The sequence below is a fragment of the Rhinopithecus roxellana genome, chromosome 3, assembly GCF_007565055.1.
Source record: "Rhinopithecus roxellana isolate Shanxi Qingling chromosome 3, ASM756505v1, whole genome shotgun sequence".
NCBI classification, from domain to species: Eukaryota; Metazoa; Chordata; class Mammalia; order Primates; family Cercopithecidae; genus Rhinopithecus; species Rhinopithecus roxellana.
The window spans coordinates 184,205,366-184,230,899 of NC_044551.1; the positions used below are offsets into that span (position 1 = coordinate 184,205,366).

The following is a 25,534-nucleotide window of genomic DNA, read 5'->3' on the forward strand; positions in this document are numbered from 1 at the left end:
TTTTGTTTCTGGTTTGTTTTAGGTTTTAAAAACTTATACTCAGGTTACTGTACTTTTTGACCAAAATAATTCAAAATGAGAAAGGTATTTGTATCAGGAAATATATAACATTTGGTTGCCTCTCTTTTTGTGGTGTTAACAGCCTCAATTCATTTATTCATTACACCTCAGAGAATGGTCATATTCTCATTCTATTGTTCTTTCTTAATTTATTAGCTGAAATATTTCTACATAAAAACAATTTCCCTTATTTCAAACATTTTATTACCCTGAGAATGGATAAGGCTTTATGCTCACTATTTGCCAGTTTTTAAAATAATGAATTGGTTCTCTGGTATCATCTAGTGTTGATCATTGAAGAGAGAAAAAAAGAACAACTTGTAGATTTAAGCATATTACAAGTATTTTGATCCATGCAGATACCATTTTTATTGACATCCAAATTATCCCCTTATTTTTGCCTCTTGGAAACCTCTTTACATCAACATCTGAACCTTCTTAGACAAACAAAGTATTCTTTGTTTTCTTCCTTGCTTTCTAATGTGATAAAATAGCCTAAGCTCATCCTGTACTCTTCCTATCCCAGACTGGGAATCAGCCATTTTTCTCTAAAGAGCTATTGTTGCTTTTAGTGGAAAATAAGTTACAGATTACAACCTAGGTAACAGGAGTGTCCATTGCTACAGGATTGGTCATTTGCAAGGTCTTTTCAGTAGCCTGCTCTATGAAATACATAATCTTTTTACGTTTTGTTTTTTTTGAGACAGAGTCTCACTGTGTCACCAGGCTGTAGTGCAGTGACACAATCTTGGCTCACTGCACAACCGCCGCCTCTGGGGTTCAAGTGATTCTTCTGCCTCAGCTTCCCGAGTAGTTGGGACTACAGGTGCCCACCATCATGCCGGCTAACTTTTGTACTTTTAGTAGAGATGGGGTTTCACTATGTTGGCCAGGATGGTCTTGATCTCTTGACCTCGTGATCCACCTGCCTCAGCCTCCCAAAGTGCTGGGATTACAGGCATGAGCCACTGTGCCCGGCCTCCATTTTTTAAAGACAAAACATAACATGAGTTAGTTACTTATTGATCTTTTGTCTGTAGTGCTTTTCTAGCATAATAAAAATCCCAGTTATCAACAGTTTGTAAATCAGAGAGGAGATAAAAATAATTCATTTGTAGTTTCATTGTATTAAGACATAAGTTAGAACATTTTATAGTGTTTGGCAAATGGTAAAGTTTTTAAAATAGTCTTCTTATTATCAGGTATTATTATCACCAATATTGTAGTAAAAGCGTAGCTATCCTGCTGCCATCCTCATACCCTGAGGGAAAGAAATCCTATGCCTTCCTATGCCTTCATGAGCTCTCTCTCTCTCTCTGTGTGTGTGTGTGTGTGTGTGTGTGTGTGTGTGTGTGTAGGATGCAACCTTGTGCTCTTGAAAGGTATTGCATTTCAAACTTAGCTAAAAATGCTATTTAAACAATGGAAAAAATTTTTAGGTTTATAGAAATTTATCAGTGTTGTTTTATGGAAGTCTTAAAACTATGTCAACTCTACATAATAGTGAAGGACAAGAAAATGATATTATAGGTGAGAAAAAATAGCAAATAATCATCTTTTTGAGTTTTGAATACATATTTTTTTCTAGTACCTCTTACCCATGAAATCTTAACAGTTTGGACTAAGTGTGCTTGGATGTACTTGGATGAGTTAGGGTTTTTTTTATTTTTTATTTTTTCCCCCTCTCTGCCAATGCAAAAAAAAAAAGATAGTCACACATAATGGTGCCCTAGATTTTCATCACTAAGACATCAAAATAAAAAGTTGCCACCCACAGATTTTCAAGGAGGCAAAGCTGTTTCCATGCAATTTTATATTCTGGTCAAGGCTTTTTGGATACGAAGAAAAAGCCCACTTAAACTCACCAAAGTAAAGGACAGTGACTGCTCACACTTTAAATTCATGACCACACACCACCTAGGCCTTTGACGCTGCTGGAAATTAACATTTTACCTGCCTCACCCATTCATTTTCCCTCTGTCCTTAACAACTACTTCATACCTTCTCCCCTCTCTCTTTACTTTCTCAACATCTCCTTCTGCATTCTCACTCCCAGCTAATGACCTTGCTTCCCACCTCACTAAGAAAACTGAATCATCATATAAGAGCACTGAATACTCCCACCACTACTTCTACCCACCTACCAGAATCCACACCCACATGCTCTGCCTTGTCCCTGCTGTTCTCATGCTTCCATCTAAATATAATCCCTCCATCTTGCCCACTCGGGGGATGGCGCCAGCCATTCACCCTCTCTTTTCCACACCATCATTTTTTCACTTCTCTACTGACAATATTAGAAACATGCTGTTATTTCTTCTAACTTCAAAAAGATTAATTTTCCCCAATGAACCCTGCTAGCTATCATGCCACTTATTTGTTCCCTTTTTTTAAGCAAAATTACTTCAGTCACCTACTCTCTATTTTAACATAAAACTCTTCCAGTATGCCTTTCCCTTCTACCATGATACCAAATTATGTTCGTCATGGTTGCCAGTGACCTCCACATTGCTAACTCAAGTGGACACTCCAGGTCTATCTTACAAGATCTGTTTTAGCAGAAGCATTTGACACTGTTCCTTAGCCTCTACTCCTTAATACATTTTCCTCCTTTGATTTTATTGACCATACTCTTACTAGGTTTGCTTCTTACCTTACCTATAATTTTTTCTCAGTGATGTCTTTGTGGTTTCCTTCTCATCAACCTGAATTCTTAATACAAGACATCAAGACTTAATTCTTGGTCTTCTTAATCTGCATTCACTTCTTTGGAATTTCTCATAAGTTGCATGGCTTTAAGTATCATCAGTATGCTCATTGCACTGAAATATTTGTCGCCAACCAGGCTTTTCCCTTAAATGCTAAGCTTTGTGTATTCAAATTTGTATGTCCAAAACTTCACTCTTATGTCCTCTCTAAAACCTGTCATGCATGTAGTCTTCCCTATCTTTCTTGATGCCAACTCCAACCTTCCATTAGCTTAGATCAGGAACCTTGAGGTCATAATTGTCCACTCTCTCTTTTGTATATCCCACATGTAATATTTTGAAGATCCTATTAGCTGGATCTTCAAAATATTTATAAAACTCCATCACTTCTTATCATTTTTTAGTTTCCACCTTGCACTAAGCTACCATTATCTCTTACTTGGGTTACTACAAGAGCCTTCTAACTGGTTTCCCTTCTTTGGTTTTTACCAACCCAATGTAGAAAATTCCCAACAAAGAAACTTAGAATAATTCTGTTAACATATATGCCAGATCGTGTCTTTTTTTCGCTCAAAACTCTCACTCAGAATAGTGAAAAATCCTCACTCAAATTCCAAACAGTAACCCATAAGATTAAGTATTATATGACCCCCACCCCTGCACTTCTCTGACCTCATTTTCTACTCATTCCCCTTGCACGTTCTGTTCCAGCCATACTGGATTTCTCATTGCCTCTCCAATATACCACACATGTTCCTGGCTTTGGTCCTTTACACTGACTGCCCTCTCTAACTGGGATGCTCTTCCATGTATAGGATTATGACTGAGGCCTTCATCCATTTTAAGTCTTTGTTCATATATGTCAGTTTTCCAACGAGGCCCTCACTGACTGTCCTGCTTAAAATTGCAACCTCAGTGTCCTCCCAAGACGACAGGTAGCTTGCTCTACTTTTTCATTTGTCCAAGGCACCTATGACTCATATTACTTTCAAACATAGTATGTAATTCACCTATTTGTTACTCCTGTTATCCATAGCCCGTCTCCCCTGCTAAAATGTATTTTCAGTGAGGGCAGATATTTTTAATCTGTGGTTTTTGTTTTTGTTTTGACCAATGTACGTAAGTGCCAAGAGCACTGCCTGGCACATAGGATGCACTAAATAAATATTTATTGAATAGGAACACAACAAACAATCTCAGACACATCCCAGAATAGGATGCCCAAGATTCCTTGGGGAAATCCAGTATTCCAAAAATATCCAAGGTTCTTTGAGCACTAGGACTCAAAGCAGGCTTCGGGAACAAAGAGTGCCTCTCTGTGTTTCTCTCTCTGCGTCTCTGGTTTGTTCAGGATCCCTGTGCACGTTTTCCGTGACACCTGTGATTCATTGTTCTGCCACTGTGTATTGACTTCCTCCAGTTTCTCATAGGCAGTTATGGTCTCTCTGTTGCTATCCTCTTTGCGCTTTCCAAACCATGACCTTTTCATATTCTGCTGATGAATGAACTGACTCACTCTTTGTGAGTCCACATTTTTAAGAAAAGAATATGATTGATACAGCCTAAAACAGATGTCCACCCAGGGACAATTAGCCATGCTAAACATGAGTACATAGTCCTTGGTTCATCGGGGCTATGGAGAGGAGCAGTGCCCAATCAGGTTGGCTCTGGATGGGCAGAGAAACCTGAATTTATCCACTATAGTCATCCTTTTTAATGTGCTGTATTTCTAGAATAAATTACAAAGACAGAAGGCAGATTCAAATCACATAGGGCCTTGTAGGTAATGTTGCTACTTAAAAAATATATAGAATTATTCTGGTGATTTCTTACTACAATACATCTTAAAACACATTGTCTCATTAGCCTATTCAAGTTATTATTTGCTTAAATTTGGGTAAGTTTGCACATCTGAAAAAGTCACAAGATATTAGTCTGCTGTTGCCTTCACCTGATCCTATTCGTGTGTATGTCATTGGCTCTAAATTCTGTTTTCACGTTTAAATTGCCTCATCCTTGCTCTTTTTATTTCCTAAAACCGCATATCCAGCCATGTGCCCTCTAATGTTGGAGAAACTTGAGGTTGAGAGCAGAATAAGGAATGAGAACTCAAGTTGGTATGTCAGCAAATTAATAACTAAAGTCAGTTCTTGAGTAAGATATTTTTTCTGGTATAAATAAAAACTTTTTGCATGAAGAATAAACTGAGAAGACCTATTCTTCTGTAGGTTGGATACTAAATAAACCTTCAAACACTCCTATACATATTGCAAAATGGCAAAGCTTCCATCTAAATAAAGAACCATCAGAATAACTTTCTATCTGTGTATATATGTTTGACATGGTTTGAGTCAGATCATTTTTTTAATCAGTTACAAATCTGATAGATTTTTACTACATACCTACTGAAGATGTTTATGGTTTACTTTGAACACATAAACAGATAAAGAAACCAATTTTTTCTATTGTATAAATGTTAATCAGAAGAGCTTATTTATTCAAAAACAGTTATGTGGCACCTACTGTGCTCCAAACAATGTCACAGATGTTTTTTATATATATATATATATATATATATATATATATATATATGCAATGACTATGCCATTTGATATGTATATACAATGTGCATACATATATGTATGTGTGTAGGTGTTATATATGTGTGTGTTATATACATGTGTATGTATATATGTTATATATACACAACTGTGACAATTATGACATCGCTATATATTGTTATATGTATATATTATATCATATATACCATATATAATATATTTAATGTATTTTAATATAACATATATTTTATATATTTTCTATATATTATATACATGTCACAGTGAACAGAAGAGACACATTTTTGCCCTCTAGGAATTTATATTCTAGTTCAGGGAGGCAGATAATGGAATTAATTAGTAGAGAATATTATTTCTGAATGATCAACTATAAAGAAAATCAACCAAGGAAATATTATGAAAAGCAATTATTATAGGAGACCTGGGTGACATCTTAGTATAAGACAGAGAAGTCAGGCTTTATGAGGAGTTCATTGAAACTAAAGCCTGAATGAGGAATAAGAAGCATCCATGTAGAGATCTTCACAAAGGGAATACAAGGCAAGTGCTAAGAGACAAGAATGAGCTCTTTGTGTTTAAAGAGAAAAGAGGACCAATATAGTTCGACTTAAAGAGCAGGGGAAAAAGTAGTAATATTAGGATAGTACAAAAGTAATTGCAGTTTTTGCAACTAAAAGCAATTGCAAAAAGTAATTAATTACTTTAAATTACAAAAGTAATATTTTTTTTTAGTTAGTCTTAATAGATGACTTCAAAGAGGTGGGCAGGAACGAAGTCAGATCATGTAAAAAGGTTTGTTTTATTTATATGGTAAAATGAGACGCTTTTCGAAGATTTTGAGCTAGGTGCCATAGTTAGTATTTTGTTTGCTTGTTGCTGTTTTTTAAGCTTACTTCCCACTACAGATTGTAAGGGGATAAAAGTGGAAGCAGGCAAACCAGTTAGGCATCTATATCAGTTTCCGCAGCATGAGATGATGTAGTCATGGTCTTTGATGTCAGCTGGGGGAGACAAGGAGAATTTGGTGAATGTATTTTAGAGGCAGAGCCCATAGAAGTTGCTAGACTTTCCTTTTGGGATGCAGTTGTGTCACATTTGCAGATATATCTGTTATTCATTCTCTTAGATACAGATTTAAATATTAGAGAGTCTCATAGTCCCAGGATACCCCATATCTAAGAATATACAAATATATGCATGTATATATAAATAGGACATTCTTGATATATTTTAAGGAATGTTTCAAACTTTAGAGCAGAGTTTCACTCTATGTATAGAGGTGTGGTATGTTTATTAAATATATAGCCTCCTAGGTCCAACCTCAGGCCTACACAGTTTGACCCAGGACTAGGCATACTAGGCATATTTAGCAGGTTCTATAGGTTCTATAGGTGATTTGGTGGCCCAACAAAATCTGAGGAGACTGTAGATGGCCCAGCAAAATCTGGGGAGACTGTAGAGGCAAATCATCCTCTAAGTCTTAGTGCTACTGTCTTAAATACTAATTTGCTGTGTTGGAAATGTTAGTCCTTTACTTTTCTTTCTCATCGTAGAAACCATTTGTGTGTGAAACTGTAGCTCTATAAAGATGATGTAGTTTGGAGAAAACTGCCCCTTGGATCTGAAAATCAACTGAGTTTTGCTCCTGTCAAAAAATTACACTATTATCTACAATTGCACAATCCTTGGGGACTAAAGAAATACCTTTTAGTACTTTAGGTTTTTTGTTTTGCTTTATTAAATAAATCATTGTCGCTAGTTTGCTTTAATGTTGGATCCTAAAGAATATCCAAGTTTTATATAGACAACTACTAATAAAAACAGTTGATTTAGATTGGTAGGGTCAGCACAAAGACACCATGTACATTGGACTTATCTGCTACCAAATCAAATATACTACTTTGATTATTTTCAGACATTTAGGCAACTTGTCTTAGACAAACTGGGTTACAGATTCAAGTTGTAAGTACTAGAGCTGCAATTCAGGAGGCCAGTAACAGCTTGCACACCTCACCTAAACACCTCATCATCTTGAAATTTGGAGCTTGCTTTTGATATTTATCAGTTTGAAATCACTGGCCTAATTACTTTTCAGTTAGGATATGAGCAAATTTCCTGTAGTTGTCAATAACCAATGTGGAAGGAAGGAGCTTCCCCATTCTTAACTGGTTTACGGAGTTTGGAAAGGTACTGGTCAAGGTACTCCTTCCTTTACTACTCTGTCCAGCCCTGCAAGAGGAGGTATATTACTCTATCGGATATTTTTAATGTGCTTAGTATTCACTGACAATGCAGATTAAGTGATTTGCCCAATTCCAAATCCGTGAGTGAGCACTTAGTAGCTTGTGCATAAGAAATAAACAACTATTTTCTAATTTGAACTGAAGCCAAAAGTTGTATTGGAAGCTCAATTGTTAAACTATCCAAAATTAAAAATAAATATTTCGCCTTAGCTATAAATATAAGTAATCAGAATAATAATAGCCAGTAATCATTAAGACAGTGTTCTAATTGCTTTGCAGGTATTTTCTATAGTTCTCAGAACAACATGGAAAATATAAGCAGTATCATTGGCTTTTTTACAGTAGTTAGGCTTCATTGACTTACTAGAAAGTAGGCAGAATTTGAATGGAAACCTACGTGATTTTCTGAAAATTGCATTTGTTCTTAGTGTTTGTATTAAGGCCATGTGGCCATTTCCAAGATAACAGGTTTATTAGTTTTTTTTATTTATTAATTTTAATTGACAAAATGGTATATATGTAAAATTATTATGTACAGCATGAAGTATTGAAATATGTACACATAGTAGAATAAACAAACTCAGCTAATTAACATACACATTACCCCACATACTTATTTTTTGCATGAGAACACATAAAATCTATTCTCAGCAATTTTCAAGAATAAAATACGTTGTTATTAACTATAGTCACAATTCTCAGCTATTTTCAAGAATAAAATATGTTGTTATTAAATATAGCCACAATGTGGGACAACAGATCTTTTGAATTTATCCCTCCTATCTAACTGAAATTTTGTAACCTTTGACTACCCTCTCCCCAGTCCCACTCCTGCCAACCTGTGGTAACCACTATTCTACTCTCTACTTAGATGAATTCAACTTTTTAGATTCTACATATAAGTGACATTATGCAATATTTGTCTTTCTGTTCCTGGCTTATTTCACTTAACATAATGTTCTCTAGGTTCATTCATATTGTCGCAAATGACAGGATTTTTATTTTTATTTTTTTATCTTTTTAATCGTGAGTAGTATTTCACATTTTCTTTATCCACTTATCCATTGATGGACACAGGTTCATTTTATATATTGGCTACTATAAATAGTATTTCAGTGAACATGGGAGTACAGGTATTTCGTTGTCATACTAATTTCAGTTCCTTTGGATATATACCCAGTAGTGCAATTGCTGGATTATATATATGGTAGTTCTATTTTTAAGTTTTTGAGGAACTTCTATGCTGTTTGCCATAGGTTGTACTAAATTTACATTCTCACCAGTGGTATACAAGTGTCCTGTTTTCTCCACATCCTCACCAATACTTGTCTTTTGTGTTGTTGATAATAGCCATCTTAACAGGCATGTAGTGATATCTCACTGTGGTTTTAATTTGTATTTCTCTGATGATTAGTGAGATTGACCACATTTTTATATACCTGTTGGTTGTTTGTATGTTTTTACATACATTTAAGAAATGTCTATTTAGGTTATTTGCCCATTTTTTAATCAGATTTTTTGTTTTCTTGCTATTGAGTTGTTTCAGTTTGTATTTTGGACATGAACCCCTTATTAGAAGTATGGTGTGCAAATACATTCTCCTATTCTGTAGGTTATCTCTTCAATCTGTTGATTGTTTCCTTTGCTATGCAGAGCCTTTTAATTTGATGTATTCCCATTTGTATGTTTTTGCTTGTGTTGCCTGTGCTTTCTGGGTAATAGCTCCAAAAATTATTGCCCAGACCAATGTCATGGAGCTTTTCTGAAAACCCTATGTTTTCTTCTAGTAGTTTTACATTTTTAGGTCTTACTTTAAGTCTTTAGTCCATTTTGAGTTGATTTTTGTATCTGGCATGAAACAAGGGTTTTAATTTCATTCTTCTGCATATGCATGGCTGGTTGTTCCAATGCTATTTATTGAAGAGATTGTCCTTCCCCATTATGTGTTCTTGGCATCATTGTTAAAAAGAAATTGACTATAAATATATGGATTTATTTCTGGGCTCCTTATTCTGTTCCATTTGTCTATGTGTTTTTTTTTATGACAGTGCTATGCTATTTTCATTACTATAGTTTTGTAATATATTTTGAAGTCAGATAGTATAATGCCTCTATAGCTTTGCTCTTTTTTCTTCAAAATTGCTTTGTTTATTCAATGTCTTTTGTAATTTCCTATGAACTTTAGGATTGTTACTTCTATTTCTGGAAAAATGTCATTGGAATTTTGATAAGGAATGCATTTAATGTGTAGTATGAACATTTTAATAATTTGAATTCTTCCAACTCATGAACATGTGTGTATTTTCTAAAGGGACAGAATTAATAGGATAAATGAATATATGAAGGGGACTTTATTAGGAGAATTGACTCACATGATCACAAGGGGAAGTCCCACAATAGGCCATCCACAAGCTGAGAAGCCAGGAAGCCAGTCCCCAAATTTCAAAAGTAGGGAAGCCAGTAGTGCAGTCTGTGGCCAAAGGCCTGAGACCCCCTGGAAGTTCACTGGTGTAAGTCCGAGAGTCCAGAAGCTGAAGAATTTGGGGTCTGATGTTTGAGGACAGGAAGCATGGAGCATGGGAGAAAGATGGAGACCAGAAGACTTAGTCAGTCTAGTCCTTCCCCGTGTTCCTCTGTCTGCTTTTATCCTGACCACATTGGCAGCTAATTAGATGTTGCTCACCCAGATTGAGGGTGGGTCTGCTTCTCCCAGTCTACTGACTCAAATGTTAATCTCCTTTGGCAACACCCTCACAGACACATTCAGGAACATCCTTCAATCCAGTCAGGTTGACAACCATAAAAATGTGCTATCTTTTCATTTCTTTGTATCATCTTCAATGTATTTATGAGTGTTTTATAGCTTTCTGTGTACAGGTCTTTAAACTCTTTGGTTTAATTTATTCTTAATTTTATTTTTTAGCTATTGTAAATTGGATTGTTTTATTGATTTCTTTTTTGGTTACTTTGTTGTTAGTGTACAGAAACTTTACTGATTTTTATGCTGATTTTATCTCCTGAGTCTTTATTGAATTTGTTTATTAGCTCTAAAAAATTTTTGGTGGCACCTTTTGGATTTTCTGTATGTATCATGTCATCTGCAAACTGGTACAATTTAACTTCTTCCTTTCCAATGTGGATGCTTTTTATGTTCTCTTGCCTAATTGCTCTATGACTTCCAGTTGAATAGAAGGGGCAAAGTGGACATCCTTGTCTTACTCCCTATCTAACATAAAAGCTTTAAACTTTTCTCCATTAAGTAGAATGTTAGCTGTGGGTTTGTCATTGACAGCCGTGATCATTCTGACTACATTCCTTCTATACCTAATTTGCTAAGTTTTTTATTATGAAAAGGTTTATTATTTATTTGCTTAACAGCTTAAAACAGAGCTTTTTTTTTTTTTTTGAGACGGAGTCTTGCTCTGTAGTCCGGGCTGGAGTGCAGTGGCCGGATCTCAGCTCACTGCAAGCTCCGCCTCCCGGGTTCACGCCATTCTCCTGCCTCAGCCTCCAGAGTAGCTGGGACCACAGGCGCCCGCCACCTCGCCCGGCTAATTTTTTGTGTTTTTAGTAGAGACGGGGTTTCACCGTGTTAGCCAGGATGGTCTCGATCTCCTGACCTCGTGATCCGCCCGTCTCGGCCTCCCAAAGTGCTGGGATTACAGGCTTGAGCCACCGCGCCCGGCCCAGACCTTTCTTATTTTATAACTTTTGAGGATCAAAAATAAGGATTGGCTTAGCTAGGGGATTCCAGCTCAAGGTCTCTCATGAAGTTGCCATCAAGCTGTTTTCTGGGGCTCTGGTCTCATTCGAAAGCCCAAACAGGAAAGGCTCTTCTTTCAAGCCCGCTTAAGCAGTTGTGGCAAGCTTAAGTTTCCTGCAGGCTGTTGTAAAAGGGCATCAGTTCTTCTGACTGTTATCTGGAGAGCTCCCTCAGTTTCCCACCATGCGAGTCTCTCCATGGGGCAGTTTACAACATAGAAGAGCAAGAAATCAGAATGACAGAAAAAGGCTGCAAGGAAATCCTGGACAGAAACTTCCATCTTTTTGTAACCTAATTTCAGAAGGAACATATCACCGCCTCTCTTGTATTCTTTTTTCAGAAGTGCATCAATAAATACAGCCTACCCTCCAGGGGAGGGGAATTAAGTTCCACCATTTGTGGACTATCAAAGAATTTGTGTATATATCGTTCAAATCACCACAGCTACTAATTCCATATTCAACTTGAATACAAGAACTACAAATATCTAAGGATGTTGCATTTATCTTGGCTGAGTTTGGGTCTTGATGATTCTTTAATAAATAGCAATTATTTAATTTTTAATATCTTAATAATCATTTAATGTCTCTCATAGGTCCTGTATTTTGTTTTGGGTTTTTTTTTTTTTAATTTATTTAAGGAATTTTTTTTCCTGAAGCCGAGAATGTAATTAGTAGTTTAGAAAAGAACAGATTTGCATAAATATTGGTCAAGGCTTTTTGTATTACTTGAGCTATTTTCTGCATAACTGTTTTTTGAGATGAAATTTTTTTATTCTATGCAAGAAGTCCCAAATGGTAACTCCTTGGCCGGCACTAATGAAGTCACTTTCAGAGTCTTATTTGTGTGAATTAATTTGCATAGGTATTTAAGGGGCATATGAAGAGAGTTGGCAATTCACTTATTCACATATGTACGCCTTTCAGTGGGTTGATAGTCTGATATAAATGAACAATAGCTTCAATTATATACAAACGCATTAGTTTCCTTTTCAAAATATGCAAGCTCCACTTCATCAAAGGATGACCAAATGAGTTAAATTAAATCTAAAAGTTTTCAAATATATATATATATATAAATTTAGTCTAAAATATAAAAATGATCTTTAAATCCCTAGCCATTCAAAAGTGTATTATGTTTGCTTCTACTACAGAGGAAAACAAGTTGGCTAGTTTTTGGTAATTTTTAATAATTAAAATTTTAATGAATTATTTATAATTTTAATTAAATCACAGGATTGTAGATTACAGATCCTTTGGAACTGTGATTCTCAAAGTGTGTTCCAGAGACACTTGGAGGTTTCTGAGACCCTTTTGATATATCCTTGAAGTCAACACTTTTTTGTAACAAAACCAAGACTTGACTTGCCTTATTCACTTTCATTTTTTCACAGTGTACAGTCATGTTTTCCAGGGGCTAAATGAAATAAGGTATTTCAAAAATAAATGTAGAAACTAATATGAGAATCTGAGAATCCATCTATCTTCTGTTAATCATTAACATTAAGGAGATTTACAGAAATTTTTAACAATACAGTCTTGTTAATTTTCTTCTGTTTTGGAAAATATAGTTATTCTTCATAATATATTATTTATATTCATCAGAAAATAGGATTGTTTTTGTTGGTTTCAATTAATTAATGATAAATATTTTTAAATTTATGTTTTAATTCCTAACATGGTAAATACGAAGTGCTATAACCCACATAAAATTATTTTGTAATCCTTAATAGTGTTGCAGTATAAAGAGGTTCTAAGACCAAAAAGTTGAGAATTGCTGTTTTAGAATAACAATTTTTTTCAGGTATAGAAACTGAGCTCTATGAAGACTGTATGATTTGCTCAAAATTCTACAGCTCATGTATAGCAGGGTGGGGACTGGAACCTAGGTAGGTCTTCTGATTTGTGTTATGTCATATGGCTTAACCTATAGTATTCATAAAACCAGTTGGAGATTCCCTTTAGCAACGTCCAGCTGTGATTATGAATGTCATCCTGGAGGTAAAGATGTATAAATCACCCAATTAATGGGGAAAAAATGGTTTGTTTTCTGTTTTCTATAGAACCTAGCATTCTCTATTAGATTTTGCTACTTTTTAATCTAACCCAAAACCTAGTAGATTAAAACAAAAAACATTTATTGTCACTCAGAAGGCAGGTCAGCTGGGAGGTTCTGCCAATCCAAGCCAGGCCCAGCTGATTTTAGCTGGGCTCAGATATGCATCTGTGGTCCTCACAGAGGTGGGCTAAAGACTGTCTGGCTGGCTGCCATGATGAAGGTAACTGAGTCACATGGACTTAATCATACAGCAGGCTATCCAAGGTCTGTTTGCAGCATAAGCTTAGACCTGGCCCAAGGATACTATTTTTGATTAAAGCAAGTAGCAAGGGCAGCTCACATTCAAGGCGTAGGGAAATACTCTACCTCTGCATGCGGGGAGCTGCAAAGTCACACTACAAAGTAGAGTGCACATAATTACAGAACTTTTTGTAATTTTACAAAATAATTCAAAAATATGGCTTCGAATAATAGTGTCAAGTGTTAAATGTAGCAACTATGGGACTGGATTTCAGTGTTAAAGCAGATTGAGTTCAATCCTCATTTCTAGCATTTGGACAAGTCACTTAACCTTTTTAACTTGCACATTCTTCATCTGTACAATAAGAAAAATAGTTTCTCCATTAACGGATTCTATTAACGATTAGATGAGGCAATGCATGTAAAGTACTTTGCTTCACACAAGAAATGCTTTAGAAACATTAGCTAGTGGCCATTTAAAAAGCTCATGCTCTAGATCAATTCATTTAACTGACTCTCCTAGACAAAATAGCAATGCCATGTTTAACTGTGCCTATATGTCTGCATGAGCAGCAGGTCTGCTGTTCACCTCCAAGATCTCTGTCCTGCTATTTACATAAGCCCTTTCTCCTAACACAAGTTCAGTCTATCTCAGTAAATATGTACTGAATATCTGATATTTGCCTCCTTTCTGCTCCAAGCCATGGTTACAAATTTTAAGAATGTATGCTCCTTGTTTAAATAAGAACTCATAGTTGAGTAAAAAAGATAAAATCCTTACCAGATAATTTCAATTAAATGTACTAAGTGCTAATAGAGGATAGCACAGATAAGGGTTCATATCTAAAGTTTAGGGACAGTATGAAAATTTGTCTTACTATTCAGGATACATGCTAACAGTCCATATTGTAGACTAATAACTCTTTTAGACCCAAAATGTATCTTCAGGAGCATCCTGCCTGCAATTCCTTAAATAAGCAAGTCTTCAGCTGACCCCTATCCCAGTGAAGATGTGCAAAAGAATGGTTTAAGATGGAGAGACCTAGACCAGTTCCTACATCATTCAGATAGGACTTTACTTTCTCTGTTACCTCTTATTAGAAAATAGATATGTTGGTGTAACAGTTGATGACACTTTATTGCACATTTGTGCACATCACCTGGACCATTCAATTGACCTTGTTAATTTAAACATCTTCCATTATCACTTTTGAGTTAACCAACTCTTCTGTGTGACTATATCCACTTCTCACCAGGGAACATTATTCCATTTGAGCTGTAGGTATCAGCTCCCTCTGGAGACAATTGTGGCAGAGTGGTTTCCAACATCTATCAGGCCAGAGAAAGTCATTATCAGAGGGTCATGGCCATTCAAAGGAAGCTTTTGTTCAACTTCGGAATGAAAATACAAATTAAAAGTCAGCAACATCAAGAATTTTCCCTCAACACAGAGGCCTTTACTCCAACTTGGTAGCTACTTTTTATAAACGGGTACTGGCAGCATTGCCTTTCTTTTAATAACTGTGATACTCTGAGACAAGTGTATGAGAATTCCACATCCCAAGCCACTAATGATGCTTAGGATTGCAATCCGACTACCTTGCAATTCAGCGAATGACATCTGCTCATCACTGCATTCTCAGAGGGGGATCTGAGGAGCCACAAGTAAACGGATTAGCATGTTGACAGTTTAGTTCAGCAAACTTGGGTGAGTGCCACTCTGAATTAAGACCTGTATTAAGAAGGAAAAGAGCTACAGAGAAGGACTGGACATGGTTCTTCACCTTCTTGAAAGATAGTCTAGAGGGGGAAGACCATCCAACAAACATCCACAAATCCTCTAATGCAAAACTGCCTGTGAGAACCACACTCATAGAAATTCCACTAGAGTGCTGTGGAAATATCAGAGGAGTAAAGATAGAACAATTGCAACTTAAGGAAAGCAAGATAGTGTCTTGGGAAAGTTGGAAGTTGAAATGTGTCTTTAAAGGGTGCAGACAGTTGATGTGAAAGGGGAAAATATTTTAAGTAACTGAAATAACTTGAACCAGTACCTTGAGGTCAAAGGATTTCTGAGGATTGCTGAAGAGTATGAGCAAAAGATGAGAGATTTGGAAAAAGAACAAGAATAATAGAAAATGAGGCTGCAGGTAGAAGCTACAGTGATGGAGTTTTGGATGCCTGAAGAATTTGCATTGAAGTTGAATTGAAGTGGGAAATTCTCACTTCCCCAACAGGGATATCCAACAAGGAGTTTTCTATGTTTTTGTTTTTGTTTTTGTTTTTTTAATTCTGTTTTAGTTTTTAAAGCATAGAAATTTATCATAAACATTTTTTTCATCTTTTAAAATTTTTATTGAGCTGTAAGATACAAAGTGCACAAATATTAAGTATACTGATCAATTATATTTTACGTTCTGTGATACATGTGCAGAAAATGCAGGTTTGTTACATAGGTATGCACATGCCATGGTGGTTTGCTGCACCCATCAACCCATCATCTACATTAGGTATTTCTCCTAATGCTATCCCTCTCCTAGCCCCCAATCCCCCGACAGGCCCCTGTGTGTGATGTTCCCCTCCCTGTGTCCATGTGTTCTCATCATTCAACTCCCACTTATGAGTGAGAACATGTGGTGTTTGGTTTTTTGTTCCTGTGTTAGTTTGCTCAGAATGATGCTTTCCAGCTTCATATATGTCCCTGCAAAGAACATGAACTCATCTTTTTTATGGCTGCATAGTATTCCATGGTGTGTATGTGCCACATTTTCCTTATCCAGTCTATCCATTGATGAGCATTTGGATTGGTTCCAAGTCTTTGCTATTGTGCACAGTGCTGCAATAAGCATATGCGTGCATGTGTCTTTACAGTAGAGTGATTGATAATCCTTTGGGTGTATACCCAGTAATGGGATTGCTGGATCAAATGGTATTTCTGTTTCTAGATCCTTGAAGAATAACCACACGGTCTCCCACAATGGTTGATCCAATTTACACTCCCACCAACAGTGTAAAAGCATTCCTGTTTCTCTACAGCCTCACCAGCATCTGTTGTTTCCCATCAACTTAAAAAAAAAAAAAATAGTAGCAGCATATGTAGTATAAATATTGGAGAAAGGCAGAAACCCTAAAAGGTTGCTGACAGGTCTATTGAAGGATATGAATAAAAGATGCAGAAATCCAATGCCAGAGTGTAGTATTCTTAGCCTAATGAGGCAAAATATTTAAGTAAAACTGGCGTGAATACAAATTTGCAGAAAAATTTTGGACCTAGCCCCATCTCTGTATTTTCTGCTATTGGTGAGTGTAGGTCATAGACTATTTAAGGAAACCATGCCCCTGAATAGAGACAGCATCAGCAACGTTTCCTCCTATTCCTTGTAAAGGAGATCGAACTAGGAAAAAATATTTTAATGTTGGAGCTTATGAAAACTTTTGTTCAGAAAAAAACTTTCTTCTTCTTTGGATATGGCTAGATCCAAGATTTTTCTTGCCTGACACTTACCACATGGCAAATGACTTATACTCAGTAAAAATCTCCCAATCTCCTGCTACCCTAAGGGTGGTCCATGGACAAATAGCATCAGCATCACCTGGGAGTTTATTAGAATTTCACTATCTGGGGTTTCACCTATTAAATCAGAATCTGCATTTTCACAAGGTTTTCAAGTGATTTCTGTGCACATGAGCTTAAGAAGCATTGGCCTACACTTTATGCCAAAGGTTTTCTGACTTGTCAATGTTACTTCAGGACTTAGAGTTCATGCATATGGGTAAATCAAGGTTAGATGAAGGGGAAGAATCCTGATAACGATAACACTTCAGTTCTCTGTAGAGATGGAACGTTATAAAAAGCTTAAGGCAGTGCCTGGTACATAGGGCTCTATAGTTGGTAGCTGCTATATATTATCATTGTTGTGGCTATTTTGTTTATTATTATTAACTGGTTTCTTTTACCCGGGTCAGTAGATTAATTTGCTTAGTCTCTCTAAACATAAGTAAGAAAATGTAAGAAACACATTATGGAGCCAAATTTGTAGAAACAGCTAACAGATCACCCTGCTCCATACAAAGACAACAAATACACAATTTTGCATTAGAATCTGAATGGAGATATGGTCTTTAAAGCCCACAATCTGACATTTTACTTGCTTATTAATGATTTCCTATTCTCCTACATCATAAGATTTGAATTTAAAAAATTGTACTTACACACAAAAAAACAGGTCATCTTTGATGAAGGTTGAATGCTGGGCCATGACTTACTTGATGGTGTCCTTACTAAGACGCCACTAGATAATCAAGCCTGACCTACCCTATGCCGATTATTTTGAGCTACTTGAGGTCTAGAAATGATTTGACAGCAAAAAATGTGTCTAGCAGTTCATCTGAAGAGCAGAGTGAAGAATAAGATGCAATTAAGGAGTCAGAGCAATCACTCAGAGTGTCTTTGGAACACTTTCGATATTGAATTGAAAGAGTTCTGGCTGACAAGTGTGTGTCTGTCTCTGCCTCTCGAAATATCCCAGTGACTCTCATTGGCATTGACTGTGCTCAGTCCTGTACTTTTGCAGAGCACACAGGCCTTTGCATGGAGTGGATTTCATTCTAATGGTGGACTGACAGACTTCTAATTAAGGTCACTCAAGCTAGTCATGAGAAGAATGCTTGCCTTCTGGCTGAACATTCAATCATGCTGCTTCCCTGAAATATTTGTCTCTCTTGCTCCATAAAAAGATAATTCTATCTCTATGGTATGGCCACTTTTTTCTCTCCTGGAAACATTTTTGGAGGGAAAAATGGTTAACCCACTAAAAATCAGAATCTGTCTCTGAGGGACTGTGGGTCTTCTGCAGTGCTTACCTGGCTTTCGAGGGGACACAAATAAAGAGCACTGTGTATGACTTCCCTAAAATGTGTGAATAATTGCAGTCCAATATTTTATGGAATGATTATACCAGGGAGGGTATTTTCATATGCTAAAAAATGTATATGGTTAAATAAATTTGAGATATTCCAGGAGTAAGTAAAATTAAGCAGATTACTTATTGCAGGTTTTCCTGAACTACTGTTTTAAATGTTTCATGACTTTATAATAGGGAGCCAAATTGGGTAGTTACTCCCAAATATATTGATTGTGTAACCCTTTTCCATGAAGCACATTACAGGTTAGTGTTTTTGAGAACGGAAATCAAGTTTTACTAATAGTTATTTACAGACTAATAATAGTAACTATAAAACATTTTAGATACAAATGGAAGGTATGTGCTAAATTATTTTATGATGAAGTATTTTATTCAAAAAGTGCTGTGATGTACACCTAAAATGCTGTGATGTACACATTAAATTTATGCACCTTTTAAGATGGTTCTTGAAAGATGGAAACCACCATGATTAGTGTGAACTATCGCAATAACGTTGACCCATAGTTCTCATTGATTGCCAATTGGTTATGATGACAAAATTAACAGATTAAAGCAATTGCTATGTGAAAATTGCTATACTGGATACAATCCTAGAATATTTACCAATCCAAATGAGAAACAAAGTTTAAATAAGTAATGAGAAAACAATAAGTCACCTTAATTTCCCACTAGAAAAATAAATAGTGGCATTAATTCACCTTTTCTAAATGTTCTCATTGGTTCCTGCTGTTTAATATCTTGGCACAGATTCATATTTTTTGCACAGTAAAACAATTCTAAAATGAAATATTGACTTAGTAGATAACAAAATAGGTATGTAGATTGACAGTAAAGAGAGAAAAAACTTTTTAAAATGCTATGTTATATGATCAGGTAATGTCACAATTGTGAGATCGTATTTAGTTATTATGTAAATGCTTTAAAATGGTATTTCTATTTCTTAGATCCCATATAATGCATATTTTTCATCAATGTTTGAAAGAGAACGTATCTATCATTCATATCATATATATATATTTTATAGATTTTTATATTTGTCCTTCCTGATCAGAGGCTTGTAACATTTCATATAACTTTAATTTCTTCAGGTGAATGCCAGTGAATTTGTATTTTAGTTTATTTATAGGCCTTCTGAATTATTATGTGTCTTACGTTTTTGATGATAATACAAACTTATTTAATGACTCAGTTTCTGGAATCCCATTAATAAAATGTAAATGATGAGTTTAATTTGCAGTACATTAATGAAGTACTTCAGTGCATTTCCTTCTGATATCTTTTTAAAAAAATCAAAAAATTTTTTTTAACTCATCATTATTATGAAACCTGTAAAAGTCAGGTCAGGTATATTTGCATATGTTTTCTTTTAGTTTTTAATCACTTTGAGAGACTGCTAAATATTCCTCCAGAGAATATCCAAAGAAAAGAAGAAAACGAGGTCTGCTTTAAATGAATCCTATGAAGTATATCGAGTTGTCTTTTAACTTGACCATCTTGGAACTGTCATGGAGCTCATTGCTCTTTCATCTTCAGAAACCAATGATGCAATAGCAACATTTGCTTTCCATTCGCAATCTTCTATTCTCGGTTAGCCTAAAATGAAGTCAAGAGGATTGGATTTTCTAAGACTAGCAGTAGCCAGAAGTAAATACAGTGTGCAGTTTATTGTGTCAGATTCCAAAACCCAAAACATCAAAATAACTTTGAAACTTCTTATTAGCAATTTCCAAAACATTGGAGGGTTCTATAAGTGTGGTTGAACAGCTACGTTTTCCATTGTGCAAATTGTGTGTATTCATTTAATAACCACAAAATAGGACACGAAATGTGTTTTGCATTCATTTTTAATAATTCTAATTTGAATAACTATCAACTGAAATATTCGTTATTATCTGCTGGTGCTGTTCTAAGCATTTTACATCTTTTTCTGTTTTTTTCTGCCTGACAGCTCTGTGAAGTGACTATTATTATTATATTAGGTGTTGCAATTTACAGGTTAGGAAACAGAAGACAAAGAGATGTGCAGTAACTTAGGAAGAACTAATACATAGGGAGAGATATATAATGAAGAATCTTGAATTATTCTTAAGAGTTCTCTTTATTAGGTGTTTCTTTACTCACTCAGAAAATGTTTATTTAGTGCCAACTGTGTGCCGGCACTATACTCAGAGCAAGAGGCAGAAATAAAAATGCAATACATGATCCTCTACAATATGTAAACATCTAGAGAAAGCATTTACATAAAGCAACAGAAACTCAAATTCACGTGTGCATTAAATAATTGCTTTATTAATTTAATAGTGTTTACTGAGTGCCTACTCCACACAAGGTATTGCCTAGCAAACGCTGTCATTTTACCAAAAGTTTGCAGTTCTTAATAATGTTTCTGCTGTTGGAAAACTAATCAGCGTCTCTTATATAACCTGGTTTAAATGCTATAGTCATTCGCATTCTTCTACCTACAGATAAGTTTCTGTTATAATATTTATAGCAATGATAAAAGAAGGTAAATACTGAGGAAGATTAGGAGGAAAGAAACCTGGAGGACCACATATACTCTATTAGTTTAGACCTAGTTCTTTATGTAAGAAATACTGAGTGTTTCATTTTTCTTTTCTCTTCTTTGGAAGATGACTGCATTTGTTTGTACAAAAATGGACATTTCTTAAACATAGCATATATTTTTTATGGCCTATTGGTGGGGCAGGGAATGCAGTGGAAAAAATGCTTTCCTTGAGGTCAGTCACATAGATATGGCATCAAGTCCTTACTCTATCACTTGCCAGATGTGTGATTTTTAGCAAGGTCCTTATTCTCTCTGAATCTCAGTTTTCTCAACGATGAGTTAACGACAAAAGTAACTAACTTGCAGGATCAGGGCTCATTATTTCAAATAATGTATATAAATACTGTTCACCTATAAAATGATTGTTGTGAAGATTAAATGAGATAATGAAAGTGAAGTGCTTAATAGACTTCCTAGTAAAATGAATAACAGCACTCAGTAAATAACTGCATTTATTTTAATTGCTATCATTATCTTTTTCATTTGCTAGACAAGTGGTTCTCAGTGTTTTTATGTGTCATCTACAATAGAATTATCTGGAATGCTTATCAAAAAGAAAATCAGATACCCAAGCCAATTCCTGATTAGCTAAATAAGAATCTCTGCTGGTTTCCTGGGCATCTTAAACCCAGTGTCCTTGAAGTAGAGGCTTTAGCTCTCTGTAGAAAGGGATGGTGTCTAGTTAACAAAGTGCCTAGCATATACCACCAACTAACACAATAAATGGCAGTTGCTACTTTGCAACATGCTGCCAGTTATTATCTTCGAAAATCAAGGAGAATCTTGGTTAGGAGTAACTTCATGGGACATGATTACCATCTTTTTTCATAAATACCTTTTTTCATGTTTATATAATAAAAAAATTTACAGGGCATTTCTGAGTTCTTGGTTTGATTTTAGGAGCTATAGTCCTTTTGTTATTCTAAACTGGTTTATCAAAGGTAGGATTGTCATTGTCTCTGAACTATTTCATAACTGAGAGGTACGGATAAAGAACTGATAAGAAATTGGATTACATTTGACATGGAGCCTCAGACTGAGTATTTTGTCACCACATTAGGAAACTTGAAATCATGGGAAAAGTACAGTTATCCTATGGGATAGGCATCTCACTTCTCAGGATTGGGTAGAGAATTTTAGAGGGAAGTGAGGAGCTCTTTTCTGAGAATTTGCCTACTGTTCAATTCACTTAATACCTGGAATGTATGTTGAAATCATGAGTCTGAAATTTACTTTTATGTATTTATTTATATATATTTTTAGAGACAGAGTCTCACCCTGTCACCCAGGCCAGAGTGCAGTGGTGCCATCATAGCTCACCGCAACCTCAAATGCCTGAACTTAATCCTCCCACCTCAGTCTCTCAAGTAGGTAGGACTATAGACATGTACTACTATGCCTGGCCAATTTTTTATGATTTTTTCATAGAAACAGGGTCTCACTATGTTGCCCAGGATGGTTTGAACTCCTGGCCTCAAGTGATCCTACTATGCTGGCCTCCCAAAGTGCTGGGATTACAGACATGAGTCACTGTGCCCAGCCCTGAAATTTACTTTTACATGAAAGTTACATAAAAAAAGACTTTCTACCAAAGCAAATGGCTCTTCGTTAGATCATACTAATAAAATATTGCTGGTGTATAATCAATTAAAACTCTACAATTTTGATTTTAATATAGTTTGTGGTGTTTGCAAGTAAAGAAGCCTTTTGAAAATCGTTAACTATATCCAGAGGCCTTGTGGTATTAGAATTTCAAATGCTCTATAACTCTTCCAAAAAACTGTAGTTCTGCATCAGATAAAGTGGCTACTCTTATGAAAAAAAGGGAACTGCAGATTTCTAGAAAAGCTAAACCATACAGCTTGAGCTGTGCTGTTTGATGTAGATTCTCCAATTGAAGGTATCCTAGTTCTTTGGGGAAAAAAAAACATTTTTTTCTGCCTTATTTTAAAGATTGAACTCCCTCTCTTTGGAGGAAAGAGAGGTGGTTTGTTGACAATCATCTAGGGCTAAGAGTCAAGGATTGGTATTCTTGTCATCCCTGTCACACTGGCTAGTCACATGTCAAAAGGCAAAGAATTTAAGCAGTCTTTTAAATTTGTTGGGTTGTTTTTGGAAATGGCAGAGCAATATCCATCTTGCCTGTCTCCCAGACTTGTAAAAATCAACTATCCAGATGCAGAAGTTCTTTGAAAAGATAAATGTGATATCTCTTCACATGAAATGTGGTATATGCTTTTTATTTGGGGTTTTTTTGGAGGGTGGGTGAATTTATAAGATATTATTAATATTCACTGGATACATCCCTGTATAGCACTGTTTACAATCTAATATGTGCTTATTCATTGCTGTTATGTGTTTGCTTACTAGCTAGGATTATATGTGTGCTCATTTCTTAAGATTGTACTCCACCCTGTGAATTGAGAGTATCACTAATAACAGAGAATATGTCTTTGTTATACAGAATCTCATCCCCAGAAACTGTGCCCTGATATGCATAGTACGTGTTTAATAAATAGTTGTGGAATGAATGGAAGCATGCCTCCGAAATGCACTGTGCATGTCCAATGTACACTATGCATTTATATCTACTCCTCAAAGCGATTGAAGTTAATGTTGTTTTGAACTTTTCTGTGGAAGATTTTCTTTGAAACTAAATATGTTACAAAGTCAAATTTGAAAATCAACTACATGAATATTGAACAGATGATTCTTCGTAATCACTTCTGGCTTGAAATTCAAATGTATTATAATTTGTATGCTTTATATTGGGGGAGAATTTGTTAATATTCAGCATTATACTAATAGTTTAAATTATTGTTCTCTTATTTTATCTTCTCATAAAGTAAAACCAGGGTTTTGTGATGATGTTATATGATAATGTGATAATGTTTGATAGAATGGGATTCATAATCAGATAAACCTGGGTTTAAGTCCCAACTATACCACTTCCTAGTTGCAAGAGAGTCTATACTGTTAATTTCTCTAAACTTTTGTAAGTCTAATATAGGCCTAATTATACTACCCTAATGAGATCATCATGAGGATAAAATACAGTAATAGACTTGAAATGTTTTGTATGATACCAAACACATAACAGCCTTAACTATATCTTTATATTATTTATATAGTTCATCTTCTAAACAGGTGTTTTTTTTTCTGTTTTGTCTGTTTTTTTGTTTTGTTTTGTTTTCTGTATTTGTGTGTGTGCGTGTGTATGTTTCCTTTCACAGATGGATACACAACTGATGACATTGAATTTTACTGGCGTGGCGATGATAATGCAGTAACAGGAGTAACGAAAATTGAACTTCCACAGTTCTCTATTGTAGATTACAAACTTATCACCAAGAAGGTTGTTTTTTCCACAGGTTTGTATCATGGAAAAGTGTTAAAGGAAAATAATCTTCACCATATTTTGTTAAACGTGTTCACTTATATTAGAGTTATGTCCCAGGGAAGCACAATGACTTTAGAAGACAAATCCACTGAAAACCCTCAGTTTCCCATGAAGCGTTTTGCTCCACTAGGGACCCATACTATTACTTTCCAGAAGCCACCCCAGCAGAGCTGAGAGGATCATCTCAGTGTATCTCATTTGCTAGAGAAGCAACTAATTTTTAGAAAGAATACAGGAAGAGAAAGAGGAAGACCTGACTCAGAGCTCTTCCCCAACATTGTAACATTATGCTTCCCGCAGAATTGATCATAATCCCTTGAATCACTGGGAGAGCCAAGTTGCGGTTCATTCAAGTCTGATCACGTGAAATTCTCCAAAGACAATGGGAGGAATTCATATTTTCTTCAAAGGATAAGAATTTCTTTACACAGTTTTACCTCCTTTGTGAACAGAAAGCTGTTTCAGGTATTAAGATTATCCTGAGGCCTTTGCCATCTTTGTCCTTCCAGTATGGAGATTTTAGATGGTCATACTTGATTTCATCAGCAAAATATTTGCATTTTTGTAGCAATAAAGCTGAGGAAAGTAATTATTTGGTAGACACTCACTTAGGCAAAAATATTAAACCCACAGGGGTATCCTTCTTTATATTTTTCTTATTGAAATAAACCCCACAGGCACAGAAATAACTAATACTGTAATGGCTCTTCTGCTAAGAAGTCAGATACCTTTTGTGCCTACAAACCACTTCAGGCAAAAGCTGTGTGACTTAATAAAAATACAAAGTTGCCTTTAATTTTAAAACAACAACAACAAACAGAAACTTTTCCTAAGTTTGAGGTCTGCTGAATTCCTAAAAATCTATGAAAATCAGTTCCTACTTAGAATACTCTTACTATCATATTCAGACACTTAGCCTAGCCCTCCCAAAACTAAACAAGGCTTTGTTCCAAACAATGAGAATATCCTCTCCCTGGCTACTTATCATGTGA

General features: G+C 35.5%; 1 protein-coding gene across 4 annotated transcripts in view; it reads left to right on the forward strand.

Annotated features, from left to right (window-relative positions):
- GABRB2 (gamma-aminobutyric acid type A receptor beta2 subunit) overlaps window positions 1-25,534 on the forward strand; it is a 258,289-nt gene that overhangs the window by 190,376 nt on the left and 42,379 nt on the right. For all 4 annotated transcript variants that reach the window (XM_030927330.1, XM_030927329.1, XM_010388905.1 and 1 more), the window contains one exon: window positions 24,376-24,513. In XM_030927330.1, the coding sequence (XP_030783190.1) occupies window positions 24,376-24,513 (138 nt within the window). The remainder of the gene's footprint in view (window positions 1-24,375; window positions 24,514-25,534) is intronic.